This window comes from Syngnathus leptorhynchus, chromosome 12 (genome assembly GCF_054491065.1).
Source record: "Syngnathus leptorhynchus isolate UIUO chromosome 12, UIUO_Slep, whole genome shotgun sequence".
NCBI classification, from domain to species: Eukaryota; Metazoa; Chordata; class Actinopteri; order Syngnathiformes; family Syngnathidae; genus Syngnathus; species Syngnathus leptorhynchus.
The window spans coordinates 9536956-9549789 of record NC_141206.1 but is presented as its reverse complement, the minus strand read 5'-3'; the positions used below and the strand labels follow the sequence as shown (position 1 = coordinate 9549789).

The 12834-nt window shown below is 41.8% G+C and overlaps 1 protein-coding gene across 3 annotated transcripts in view; it reads right to left on the bottom strand.

Annotated features, from left to right (window-relative positions):
- Positions 1 to 12834, bottom strand: part of rxraa (retinoid X receptor, alpha a) — a 51331-nt gene that overhangs the window by 6574 nt on the left and 31923 nt on the right. For 2 of the 3 annotated variants that reach the window (XM_085925547.1, XM_085925549.1), the window contains exons 4-8: positions 8773 to 8923; positions 8459 to 8638; positions 6048 to 6232; positions 1860 to 1989; positions 341 to 473 (exon numbers count right to left, since the gene is read on the bottom strand). In XM_085925547.1, coding sequence (XP_085781673.1) covers positions 341 to 473; positions 1860 to 1989; positions 6048 to 6232; positions 8459 to 8638; positions 8773 to 8923 — 779 coding nt within the window. The remainder of the gene's footprint in view (positions 1 to 340; positions 474 to 1859; positions 1990 to 6047; positions 6233 to 8458; positions 8639 to 8772; positions 8924 to 12834) is intronic. The other variant, XM_085925548.1, reaches the window with a different exon arrangement.

Here is a 12834-nt window from a genome sequence, read left to right as displayed (position 1 = left end):
ATTGACGGATGATTCCAACATAGTTATTAATCCGACTGCCAGGATGAAAACACGGCCACTCACGACGGGCTACCTCATTAGATGCGCTCACACAATGGAATTCCATGACAAGAGGTGCGGTCAATATTTATAAACGATAATCTGCTTGGAATATTTTAGTATCGGGTCTCATTGTCGAGATACCGGCATGACTCGGCTGCTCCTTATGTGAGTAGTCGAAGAGTTGAGTTGAGTAAATGTTACTTGGGAATATACAGCTTGACAACTTTGAGGCTTTGAAAAAAAATTCCGTATCGGGACGCACGTCTCAAACAGATAAGTGAAATACGCTTCAGTCGACCTGTCAAAGATGGCTCCCACTCCAGCGCTGTGGGCGCTGTTGCGATGTACGTGCAGCCCGGTGGCCAACAGAATCCCGTCTTTAACGGCGATGGAACGGTGCGAAAACGAGGCGATGAGCAGTTCGTTCCAACCTGCGGCACAGATACAAAAAAAAGTGTGAAAACAAGCAAATCCCGGTACAAAAGTTCACAGCGCTAGAAGGCTAAATCAAAGTGACAACAAAGGGCGGGCACCGCAATGATTCAATTAAGCGGCGTGGTGAAAGCGCTCGGGGTTCTCAAGCGCCGCCATCGGGTTATTACCAAGACATTGGATTCATACTTTAGGGAGGAGACAGGCGTGTAAAAGGGATGAAGCGCGGCTGCCAACACGATCAAGACAACTGGCTTGACGCGCCAAAGCAGGGGGCTCCACACACACACGGGACGGCCATCGTTGAGCGACGGGGGCTCCTTTAACACTTCTGCCCGGCAACACTCGCCTCTTCTCCCCGCCGGAGTTGAGTCGGGTACGAGAGGAGCCGGGTTTTTTCTTTTTATCAGCGATACGGCAGAACTAAAGCGGTTATTTATAGAAAAAACCCGAGAGCTGAGGGGAGACGAGCTCGCCGGAATAACGTCTCGCTCGCTCTTCTCCAATGAAGTCTTTCCATCACTCGGCTGTGTGTGTGGCATAAAAAGAGCGATGAGAGGATGCGTTTTGATTCGGCGGGGTGTGTAATAGCATTTCTTTTCCTCAAGGTGGATTAGGAATATAATGGTGTAATTTGGAGCGACAGGCAGACGATGTGTTGGGGGACCCCGAAAGACCCTCCCGTGTGTGATGTCGCTGAATGGGGACGACATGACAGACGAGTCACACCGTTTAAAAAAAAAAAAAAAAAAAGGTCTCCTTGGATGATTGTCGCAAATATCAGGGACAGCGAGAGCAACACGTGGCTATGATGAGTGACAAAAGTATTGGGACACATGCTCATTAAATCTTTGTACGGCATTAGTGGTGAAATAAAAAGAAATTAAAAAATGGCCAACACATGCACATACGTTATTAAACGCTACGACTGCTAAATTGTATAGGAACGTTTGGTAAGGTTTGTCAAATGTCAAATTAATTAACTGATGATTTATTATTTTGTCGTCAAAAGCAAATTTTCATTGTTTTTGTTGGACTGGTAGAAATATTTTTTGGTGATAAATGAGCTCCTAAGCTGTCATTGGGTAGTTTCTGTTTCATAAAATCAAAAGAACAACTCAAGTCTCTTCAAACTGTTTTTTTTTTTCTGTAATCAAAACACACATTGTTCTTTTGAATCTAGTTGACTTCTTGAGACTTCCTGAGGAATCTTTCTGTGGTCAAACCGAAACCATACGCTCAAGATTCAACCTCGATTCTCATTGATACAGAAAATCTCTCCCGAGACTTGCCTCTATGAACTACAGATGATATATTCTGTTTTTATTTCTAAATGGAATACTAACAATTGTCAATTATGGAATTTGAGTGGATTCTGAACAGACCTGCTCTTAGGAGGATGACTTGGTCGTCGAGCGGCAGCTCTGAGAAGTGAGGAATCCTCTTGGCCCACTCGACCAACGTAAAGAGCTGCTTGTCTGCAGCCTGACAGATATTTGTCACCGGGTCATTAGGCTGCAAAGAAAGAAAGACAAAAGTACCTAAGTTAACTTTAATAAAAAAATAAAAAAAAGCTGACATTGGGTGGAGGTTTGATAAATTTGATAATACGGTTTCTATAGGAATACTGCAAGCAAAAAAATAAATATATAAAACAACCCAAACAACACTGCATGCAAAAAGAATAAAAAAAAACTTTGCAGACTTTTTGGTGTGCAGCTGTTGGGACGGTGAATGGAGCTCAAGAGCTCCAAGGTGACATTTCACAAGAGGACTGAGCAGCTTTAATGTGACCTCATCGCTGGTTTGGTCACGGCGCCTCTCTTTTTATTCATCCTTTACATATTGATAATGTCAACATATGAGTAGTGGAAAATTGGATTGAGACGGAAAATAAAACCAGGCGTTTTATGGAATCTCACTACCTCGTGCATTTTGACGATAAATTACAAACACTGGCTAGTTTTTAGATGAATTGCCCGCATCTATGGATTTTACGTCATTAGAGCCACTCAGAGTTGAGCGGGAAGAAAAACTTGGAGAAAGGAACACGGAGATGAACACCGGCTATTATTTATCCAACTACATTATGTAATTCACTTTACCTCAATTCACTTTGAGTGTCCCACTCATGAAAAATGTGCGGTCATATTTTTTAATTAAATTCGACATAGAAGGTAAGTCACATGAAAATAAACCTTAATTATGTTTTTTTTTTTAATAACGAACAGAGATGAGATTCACATGGTGGCGAGGAAACGTTTTTCGTTTCTGAACTGGGACATGAACTCGTTAAATTCGAGGGGGGAAAAAATGCGGGTAGTAAAGTTATGTTCGGAACTTATTGGATAATGACCGTTTTTATGATTTTTGCCTTTATTCCGGAACACAGTAAATTTAAAACACGAGGCTTCGATTTAAGAACCCAAATTAACTGTGGAACACGTAAATGTGTTCCACAGTTAATTTGCTCCTTTTATATACTCCCGCCATTTACGGGATATTCTAAATATGCTGACATAAGCATAAAAGTAACAATAATACTCTTCATACTTGGCTGGCGTTCAATGACCTGAAATTTTGAAACCAACTGGAATTTTTTCAACTCAACAACTGGAAGTACACAAAGGTCAAACATCTCGTGTCGGTTTGGAACTTTCACTCAACAACAAGTGCGTCTTATCTGAAATCATCTGAAGTTCCAAAACTGACACCGTCTTTGTTCTTTGCTCCACAGTGAGCGTATAATACAGTGCTGGGATTGTAACGCAACACGGAACCCGTGCCAGCTAACTAAAATGTAAATCCACCAGACAATCCCAAACTCCTTTGCTCAATCTTTAATGTGTAATCTCCTTCCATCCTCAAACGACAAACCTCTGTAAACAAAACAATGAGGTAAGTACGCTTAAGTTGGAAGTATCCCCGTGTGAACTCCAACATAATCGGCAGAGCCTGCCCGGTTTCTTTCCTCCAAAGCCTGTTGATCGATTTGAAAAAGCTCGGAGGATCCAAACCATCAGCCGCACCTCTCAAGAGGAGATTAGTTCGGGATGAAGGAGAAAGCGAGCGTCGCTCCGCTCACGTCCTCCTTTTTGTAACACACAGACCAGAGAGACATCTCCGTCTGTCCTCCGTGTTCCCTTTCTTTCCCTTCGGTGTGAAACTCACACCGACTGCTCCGTATCGCACATTGGAAACAAGCGAGAAAAAAAATATATAAGCGAGCAGACACAAAGCGGAGAGACGACTCATGAATATTGCAGCGTCGGATCTCCTTGGGAGATGCGGTCGGTGTAGTTGGGCATGACGGATATCGTGAGATGTTCATGCTCTCATATGTATTCATAAAAAAAAAAAGGTGACCGTCACGAGTCTTGATACTTGATATAGTTGTTGAGGCGAGCTTCATGAATGTTGCACGACTATCTTGTTTACACTGACCCGCTTTCTTTGCCTCTGTTTGTAGAGATGACAGCGGAGGTTTTCCCGCGGCAATCCTCGGGCATCGCTGTTCAAATCTCAAAGCGGCATTTAGAAAAACCTCAGAGAAGTCTTCATTTTCACAATCCGTCCATTGCAAGTGTCAAACAATGTTACGTTTTAATTAATGAAAAAAAATGTATAACTAGCACGCCAGGCTGTGCACGTTCTTTTATAAAAATATCATCGCTCGAGGAGAAAGATTTTCCTTTCAATTTTTCATGATTCAGCTTTTGCTAGCCAACAAGAACGTGATAAGAGGGAGAAAATTGGAGGCTCATACATCAGCTTGGAAATAAATTACTCAAGTGTCCCACTTTTTGGAAAGTCGTACATCAGGCGTGGGGAATGAATCATCGGTTAATTATCATTGAAATAAACACAACGCTGCTTGCTTATTTTATTTATTTTTTCCAAAGGATAAGCGACAACAAAACACCTGCAGGATTAGATGACTAAAGCCTCCCCGTCCATTTTAAGAAGAGGCTTCTCCTTATCTGACTGGACACGCATTACTAACGCATGTTTAACTTGTGTTCTAGGTCAGCATGAGATAAACACACGATTCAGTTTGGACAGACCGCGGCCATTAGACGGTGGCGCTGGTGGTGCTGGTGGTCCATTCATGCTTGTGCACTCACGTCTCGGGCCTTGTGATTAATTACAGCACGGGGCAGTGCTTCTCAATGGAGGCCTTGCGGGGGAGGAGGTTCGAGAGGCAGAGAGAAGAGAAGTACAACCTGCGAGGTTATTTTGCTAACAGCTCAGGTCAACTTTTATTTAAGTGGCCAAAATTGTCATCCCAGAGAGATACATTGGAAGTACGGCACAGCCTTAAAGTTTTTTTTTTTTTGTTTGCTGTCAGGTCATGCAGAAAGCAATGTACATTTTTTTTTTTTTTTTTTTATGAATTAGCCATGCTACAATAAAATACAGTGTAGGCTCAATCGCCAACACTGTGAAAAGTCATTTTTCTTTATAGTTTGAAAAGACCGACTAGTTTTAGGTCTAAGTAGGTTTTTTTTGAGGACGGGCTCTCAAAAATACAAAACAAACGAGTCCAAAAACCAAAAAGTGGACCTGACATAAACACCAACACAATCAACGACCAAACCAGAAGTGAACAAAAGCAGTGAGCTAAATACAAGTCACCTGACGAGATAAGGATCACCTGGACGAGACACGAGTGGCCGAGGGAGCTGATTGGTTAACACCGGCAAGGTGCGATCAGGTGGAAAAAAAAAAATCTACCAAATATAATCTAAACAACCAAAACAGAATCATGACAATTTGGTGGTTTTTTTATGAACTACTTCATTTTATTTACCACCAATAATAAATAATAGTAAGCAACCTCCAAATACAGAGCAAAACAACAACCTGCCAAGGGAACTTCCAATGTCGCTCGAAAAAAAAGGCCACACTAAGCTAACGAGTGAGTCAGAGTGTCCGCGCCGACACCCGAATGTCAACGCTCATCTCCTACACGTCTATCTAGCCTCCTAAAATAGCTCCATTTACTCACATAACAGCCTCCACTTTCACTTCACAGGACATTTCCCTCCTCCCCTGAAGCAGACGAATCCCACAAGAACCCCCCCCCCCCTGTGCTCCGGCACTCTTGCCCCAGCTTCTTCAGCCTCACCTTCCCTCCCTCCGTTCACTCTCAGCTCCCGTGTTTCTCATGCTCCAGCAGAATTCCTGAGAAAGTCGAGACTATGCGAGGATGCTTTCAAGAACAGTCTGCTTGTTGCATTATTCATCACTTTTCGTCTCCGCTGTGTCAAAGACGTGGCCAGCTGTTGCAGAGAAGATACGGGGGGGGGGGGGGGGTTCTAATATTCGAGTCTAACGAAGATCGTACAAGGTGAACGCTCCTGATCACAAGCAGTCCTTGTCAAAGGAACTCCAAATAGGAGCCAATTTTCTTTCAAACTGAACAAAAACATTCCTAAACGATCAATACTATCATCTGGAAATGATTTTTTTTTAAGCCAAGACCACCATGTGAGTCCACCAGATAATAATAAATAAGTCAATATCGTTACGGTGATAATTTACGAATAGTGACGATTTGTTTCAAAACTCACCGAGTTGGACGGAACCCCGAGGTTGGTGTCGATGTAGGTTTCGGTTTTGGGTTCCACCGCCTGCTCGGCTTCCAGGATCTTCTCCACGGGCATGTCCTCGTTGGCGCAGCTTGTGGACTCCACCTCGTTCTCATTCTTTTCCTTGGCTCGCTGGCGCTCCTCCTGAACGGCTGCATGTAACAACACTGGTTCCGGTCACTACTGCCGTTTATTAGGTTATCCATAAATCAAAGTAGAAATATCTTGATGGTTTGATTCTCATGAACATATCTGTCTTATTATTATTCTTTTTAAATATATTTGATTATATTATTATTATTATTTTCTTCTTATTATTTTTTGATTCTTTGAAAATTGTCAGGCATTAATAATTGCTCCAACGCTTCAAATGTACATTTTGCACACATGCTCAAAAGCCTTTTCGTGCTCTCCTCCAAATCATTTATAAACACAATAACAATGTACGTTCTGTCAGTGACGTGCGGTCGCCAAGCAGTCTCAGTTTCAGTATAACACAAATCAATGAGGACCATTTTTGTTTTTTTGTTTTTTGTGAGTGCATAACTGTAGTGGTTCTGTCATCTGATTGGCTTGGCGAGGAGACACAGGAAATGGTTTGTGTGCTCAGCAGACACCGAGACTCACTGCGGCTAAGGCAAGAAAAAAACCGCAACTCCACCCTTGAATGAAGAGGAAAAGAGGCATAAGTGTGTGTGCGATTTTTTTTTTTTAGCGGGGGGGAGAGTATAATTAACTTGAGTCAAAATACCACGTTAAAAAAAAAAAGTGGCTATTTAGGTTTGAGACAAAAATTATTTTGCGTCACTGTTTTTCACACCTGGAAAAGTGACACGATGAGTTTCCAGAATGATTTTCTGCAAGATGGGGGGGGGGGAAGCAGTGGAGGAGGAAAAAGAAGGAAAGGGGCCCCACTTTAGAAGATCTGCTGTCTGGCGGTGGAGGTCAGCCCAAGGGTAAAATACTTGTGTTGAAGTCACAGAGGGGTGAAGAGGGCTGAAATCATGTTAACTTTACTCTCCCCCCCTCCCTCCCCCTTTTTTCTCCTCTGACTGCAAGAGTATAAATTTATATAATCCCGTTCGTCTTTCTGCGGCTTCGCTTAGCCTTTCGGGCTACTACCGCCTTGTTCTGCAACTACTACCCTCGGGGTGTAGTGGGCGGCTTAGGCGGCACCCCGAGTGATACTAAACGATAATATCCTTGAGAGAGTCCTTCGGTGGTGGAGAGGAGGCCAAGTAAAGGTCAAGACAAACTCAAAAGGTGTTGAAGTGGCGCTTTCAGGTACACACACACACACACACACATACAAACATATGCTCTCGGTTAACACCCTTCGACATCATCGCCTCTCGCCCATATGTGTGGTTGACTTGGTCTATATTCGTATTTGGGGAGAGCGGTGGCCATAATTGCGAGGTTGAAGCAGCAGAACTGCCGATAGCGCTAATACTTTTAACACTCTCGCGAAGTGTTAAAGTTCACACCTTTGTGTCTGTGAGCACAAAAAATAAATAAAAAATCTCCATGGTTTTATATTTACTGGATTCTTTCATAACAGGTGAGCTATGATTTTAATTGCGAATACACACAAGAAGGAACTGCGGGAACATTTGCAGGAATTACGCACAGATTCTTAGCCGCAAATGCGTCACACAATCAATCTCGGCGATTTTCGGAAATAAACGCACGCATTAGTATAGGTGTTGTATTGATGGAAAGCTGGTACACACTGTTCTGCTAGCCGTTCCAAATAATTGTCTAGCTTCTAAGAATCAGCAGGGCTGCAATTGCAAACAGTCAGAAGATGTAATACAAGAAGTTCACACGCCTTCTTTTCTGTTTCCATATCTCCAATCAACATAACATCTCTCCCTCAGGACAGTCGATTCTCATAAACTCAGTACAGAGTTTCCATTTTCAGTAAGGATGAGCTTCTTTGGGTTGTAAAAGCAGAAATCCTTATTTTCCCCTCAAGTATTGCTTGAAGTAGGATATTTTAGAATCGAGCCATAATGTTCAACAGATTGTGGCAAATGAGATAAATTTGATTACCATAAAGTGCCTTTTATAAGTTTCTGGAAAAAATCAAAATAGCATTTTATAATAGTAATTAGAAATATAATTTTAATTATTATAAAGGATATCTTGCATTAATTCCCAGGACAATCATTATTTTTTTTTTTCCCGTATGTTTACCGTACAATATTTTTTTTTTCTCAAAAATCAACATGGCGTCTTATAATCAGGTGCGCCTTAGTGTATGAACCGGTTTTCATAGAGACCGCACCTTGCAATCTGGTCCATCTTATAGTTAAAAAAACATGCACATTGTTTAAAATAAGTTCATAAGAGTACGTAAGAGTGACTATCCTCAACGGTATGTGCTTTACCTTCTCTCTTCATGCCCATGGCTAAACACTTTTGGTAGCGGCAGTATTGGCAACGGTTCCTCTGGCGTTTGTCAATGACGCAGTCCTTGTTGTCGCGACACGTGTAGGTGAGGTCCTTGCGCACCGTCCTTTTGAAGAAACCTTTGCAGCCCTCACAGCTGTACACGCCGTAGTGTTTACCTGAGAAGCGACGGAGCAGCTCATCAACAGTCCTGATACTTTTCTGACACTGTTGCCAACTGCGGGTGGAATCTTTTCGAGTAGGCGAACATGCAATTTTCAATGTGTATAATGATACACATCAAGCGTCTTACCTGAGGAACGATCCCCGCAGATGGCACAGATGTGTTTGGTGAGCGACAGCGCCGTGCCAGAGGGCTGAGCGGGCACTTTCATCACGCCATTAAGGCCCAGCGGGGGCTTGATGTCCTCCGTGCTGCTAACCGAGTTCATCGGCGAGTTCAACTGGAACATCAACATACACAAACACACACAGGAACAGGTCAACATAAAATTGATATCAACACGAGCTTTTGCGTAATTAGATGACGGAGCTTTCAGTTTGAACGCAATAACATTGGAAAAATATATATTTCGCGTGCACACAATGGACCAGTAGATCAGAAAAAAAAATCAAATTTAGGGAGCAGTAAATCTGCGAGTTTATATTCTACTTCATTCTCTCTTGTGAAGGTGACCCCAGTTTGCCTTTTGCAAAAAGCGTAACGTAAGCTAGGCTAATTACTTTAACTAGCTACACTCTGTTTCGGGGAAGATAAATCTTAGTGGGAGCACCGAAATTATCCTAAAACACAAAATGTTCTGAGCGGAACAGAAGCTATTGCAGCCCACTATTAGCAACACTGCAGGAGAAAAAAAACAAAACATCAATACGTTGACGAAAGTCCAGCAAAGCAAGAGAGAGAACCATTTTATGTGGGAAGAAAAATAGAGCGGACTTGTATTGTGCTGTAGTTTCTCTACAAATAAAATGTTTGGTGTACAAAATATATTCTTTGCTCTAAAAGAATGTCAAATGTTTTTCACAATTTCTATGAATGAAAAAAAATCTACATACAACACCCAAAGCAGTAAAAGCTGAAGAAGGCATCAAAAATGGTGCACAAGTCTAGACATAAACAGGACTCGCTCCTGGCATCACATTTCACATTTTTTCAGCTCTTCACTTAACTCTTCTTTGACAACTTCAGAGTTAGAAAGAAAGAAAAAAAAGCAGCACTGCCATTCTTGCTGGAAGCGATAATGTAGCGTGTCGTCGTACATTTACATATTCCAAGCCAGATGCTTTACCGTCAGGATCAAATGGAAAATTCCAGAGGACCTCTGCAACATTTTAGACTCATTTTTACAGAATTCAGCATGACATGTGTGGTGTCACGGGAACTCCAGTTGGACTAGAAAATTAAAAGCTCATGTGGGTTTCGATATTTGGCTGGTTCAGACGGTTGAAAGGTTTAACCACCACCACACTTGAAAAATACACGTACGCAAGAGATGACTCACCAAATATAACACTTTCATTAATCATTTCAAAATGTGTCAATTTTAAATCTGGTCATGTGTGGCATCGCTGCCCTGAGACAACACGAGCTGCCTCTGCATACAAAACAAAGTCATTGTAAGAATTTTGTTGTTGTATTGCTGCAAGGCATCAAGCATGTTGAATTCAATGGCACAACCGCATTGATGTCAAAGAGTCCAAGTTACTTCATGTCTATTTTGTGGTGAGCCAAAGAGAACTGAGAAACTTTTGGTCTCTTTGGATGTGGAAATAAATAAGTAAAAATAAAAATAAATAAACAAATAAATAAATTAAAAAACATTAAAAAAGGAAATAAAATACAAAAATAAATAAAAAATAAATAAAAAATAAATACAAATAAATAAATGAACAAATGAATGAATGAATAAATAAATAAATAATGATTGGCTACCAGGGGTACAATATGTGCGGCCTTGCGATGTCATTCACCGTAGCGCAACGCTCGTCGCCGACAGTCGGCCGCTCACGAAAACTAGTCTTACCTCACTTGAACGTTTGTGTCTAGTCTTTTGCCCCGCAGCGAAGCACTAACAGAGCCGTCTCCTCGGCTGGGATGGTTTCTATCAAAACCCCTCTGCCGCCTGACAGAAAAGACTCTTCCATTCACAATCTATTTTCAGTCAACTTGCAACTCAATCTCAACAGTGCTGCTCAGTGCTTCGGGGCGGGCTGGCTAGGACCACTTTCTCTCTCCACGGTGATGGAGTCAAATCTGGGGGGGATTAAAGTAGCTCCGAAATAGAAGACATGCTCTCTGAACATATACATTTGACCCCACACAGAAAGGTATGCCAGCTGTGTGTACACTATTATCATTTTAGAAAATCCCTTGACGATCCCATATTGTATGCATCTGGGAGGGGAGGGGCGGAGTTGTGTTGGAGGGGGGGGTTGGAATGCTCACTTTGAAACTTTTACAGACTTAGCGAGATAAACAAATTAGGGGCATTTAATCTCAAGGACTGGAAATGTAGGACATAGGACTCCCTGCAGTACAACATGAGTGGATGCAATACCCCAGATGAATAAGTTTCATGTGTTACGTAATGGGAGGAGAATATTTGGTTGGTAGAGCCACTACAGTATATTGGCTGTTTATCTAAAATTGTTGATGGAAGATTTACGGAATGCGGCAATATCTGTGATACATACTGCATTGTTAATATCATTCATCCAAGATGGAATGTGAGATGGAGTCCTGAAAACTGACAATAACGCCTTGGTAATTCCGCTAATGGGCAATAATCTTTGGGCTGAGTCTGTCCTACAAACAATTAGTATGCGACGGAAAACACGTTGCTGAAAAAAAAAAAAAAAAGAAAAGATCCATCCCTGGAGTGAGCAAAGGAGAAAAGGGAAAAGACTGGAGACAGTTGAGGCCTCCGCTTAAGAGGGGCTTAGTTTGATTCCGAGCACAGACTTTGCTCAGAAAGACACTTCAAAAGCAAACATCAAATCCGGGCGTAGCGCGCTTCAATACGTAAACTCTCTTGTGGAACTCCACTTGCTTTCCAGTTCAAGGGCACCTTTTTTTGAAACTTGCGGAAAGTTATCTCCACGCTATTAGGGTACCGCAACCATCGCCGACGTTCTAGTAATAAGGAAAGTTTCTCTTTGGATTTGTGAAAACTTCCACAACGTCGTTATAAAAAGTAAGGAATTTTACGCAATGTGTGAAAGAATGTTAAGAGGAAGTGGACAGGATTTGTTGTTGACAGCTGCCTTCACAGAGGTGAGGACGGGGATGAGGTCATGACGTAACCTCGTGATAACCCTGTGTCACCTTTCACACTGAGGCCACTTCCTTCTAAAAACAACTTACCTGAAATATCCAGCAAAATATCCGCTGGATTGACTAAGAACTTTCTTCTCCCTAATTAGTGTGTGTGCTTTTCAGTCTAATCTGGACACGAATCAGCAGAAATGGAGGCTCGGGTTTCACACAGGAGAGTGTTAATGGGCTCGCGCTTCTGTGGCCTTCGGGGTAAGCCGTTCGCTAGAAGACAACCTTTGGGATCAATTACACTCTCATATGTTTGAGAAACACCTGTTTGAACAATGCGTGCTTCACAAATAAGAACAAATCAAGCGACACGCCAGTGAAAGAATGGCCGGCGTATTTTCAGCGGCTCCTGGACTCGACAGACTGTGGAGAACGTCTGCAAATACTTCTGTCATATCAATAAAATATTCCCGTCTATACACTCCTCATGAATAATATTTAGGAGAAGCAGACAAGACAGCTCGGAGGTTGCTCAAATTTACCCCATGCTGGGCCACGCCAGATAACTTGGATTCCTCACAAGCACCGCTGGCAAAAATATAGATATGAATAAATAAATAAGCGTTTCGCTCTATTCTGTTTTGAAAAAGTGAAAAATAAAAATGAGAGGACCAAGTCTTTTTGTGATGCCAGGGCATATATGCATCGTAAATTGCAGCTTTTGGCAAACTAGTTGACACAAAGCTGACATTGACAAGTTTTTGTCAGAATGAGTGATATAATGAAGGAATAAATCTTTTCAAAGAACGATTAATCTTCCGGCTGTGAAAACATCGTCCTAAACTTGTAAACTGACATAAGATCCGAGTAAATACCCAGTTTGAATCCGAGGCATAAAGACAGATGTTTCTCAGTAAGTACGGATACATTTTCCTCTAAAAACCAGCAAATTAAATGTGGAGTTCCCCTCGGTTCTGTTTTAGGCCCACAGTGATGATGATTAAAATCTTGAATTCTAAGTCTTTATATCAATGTCAATCAAGATATGTATAAATTAGGGTAATATAAATATATACTACCCCGTGTTTT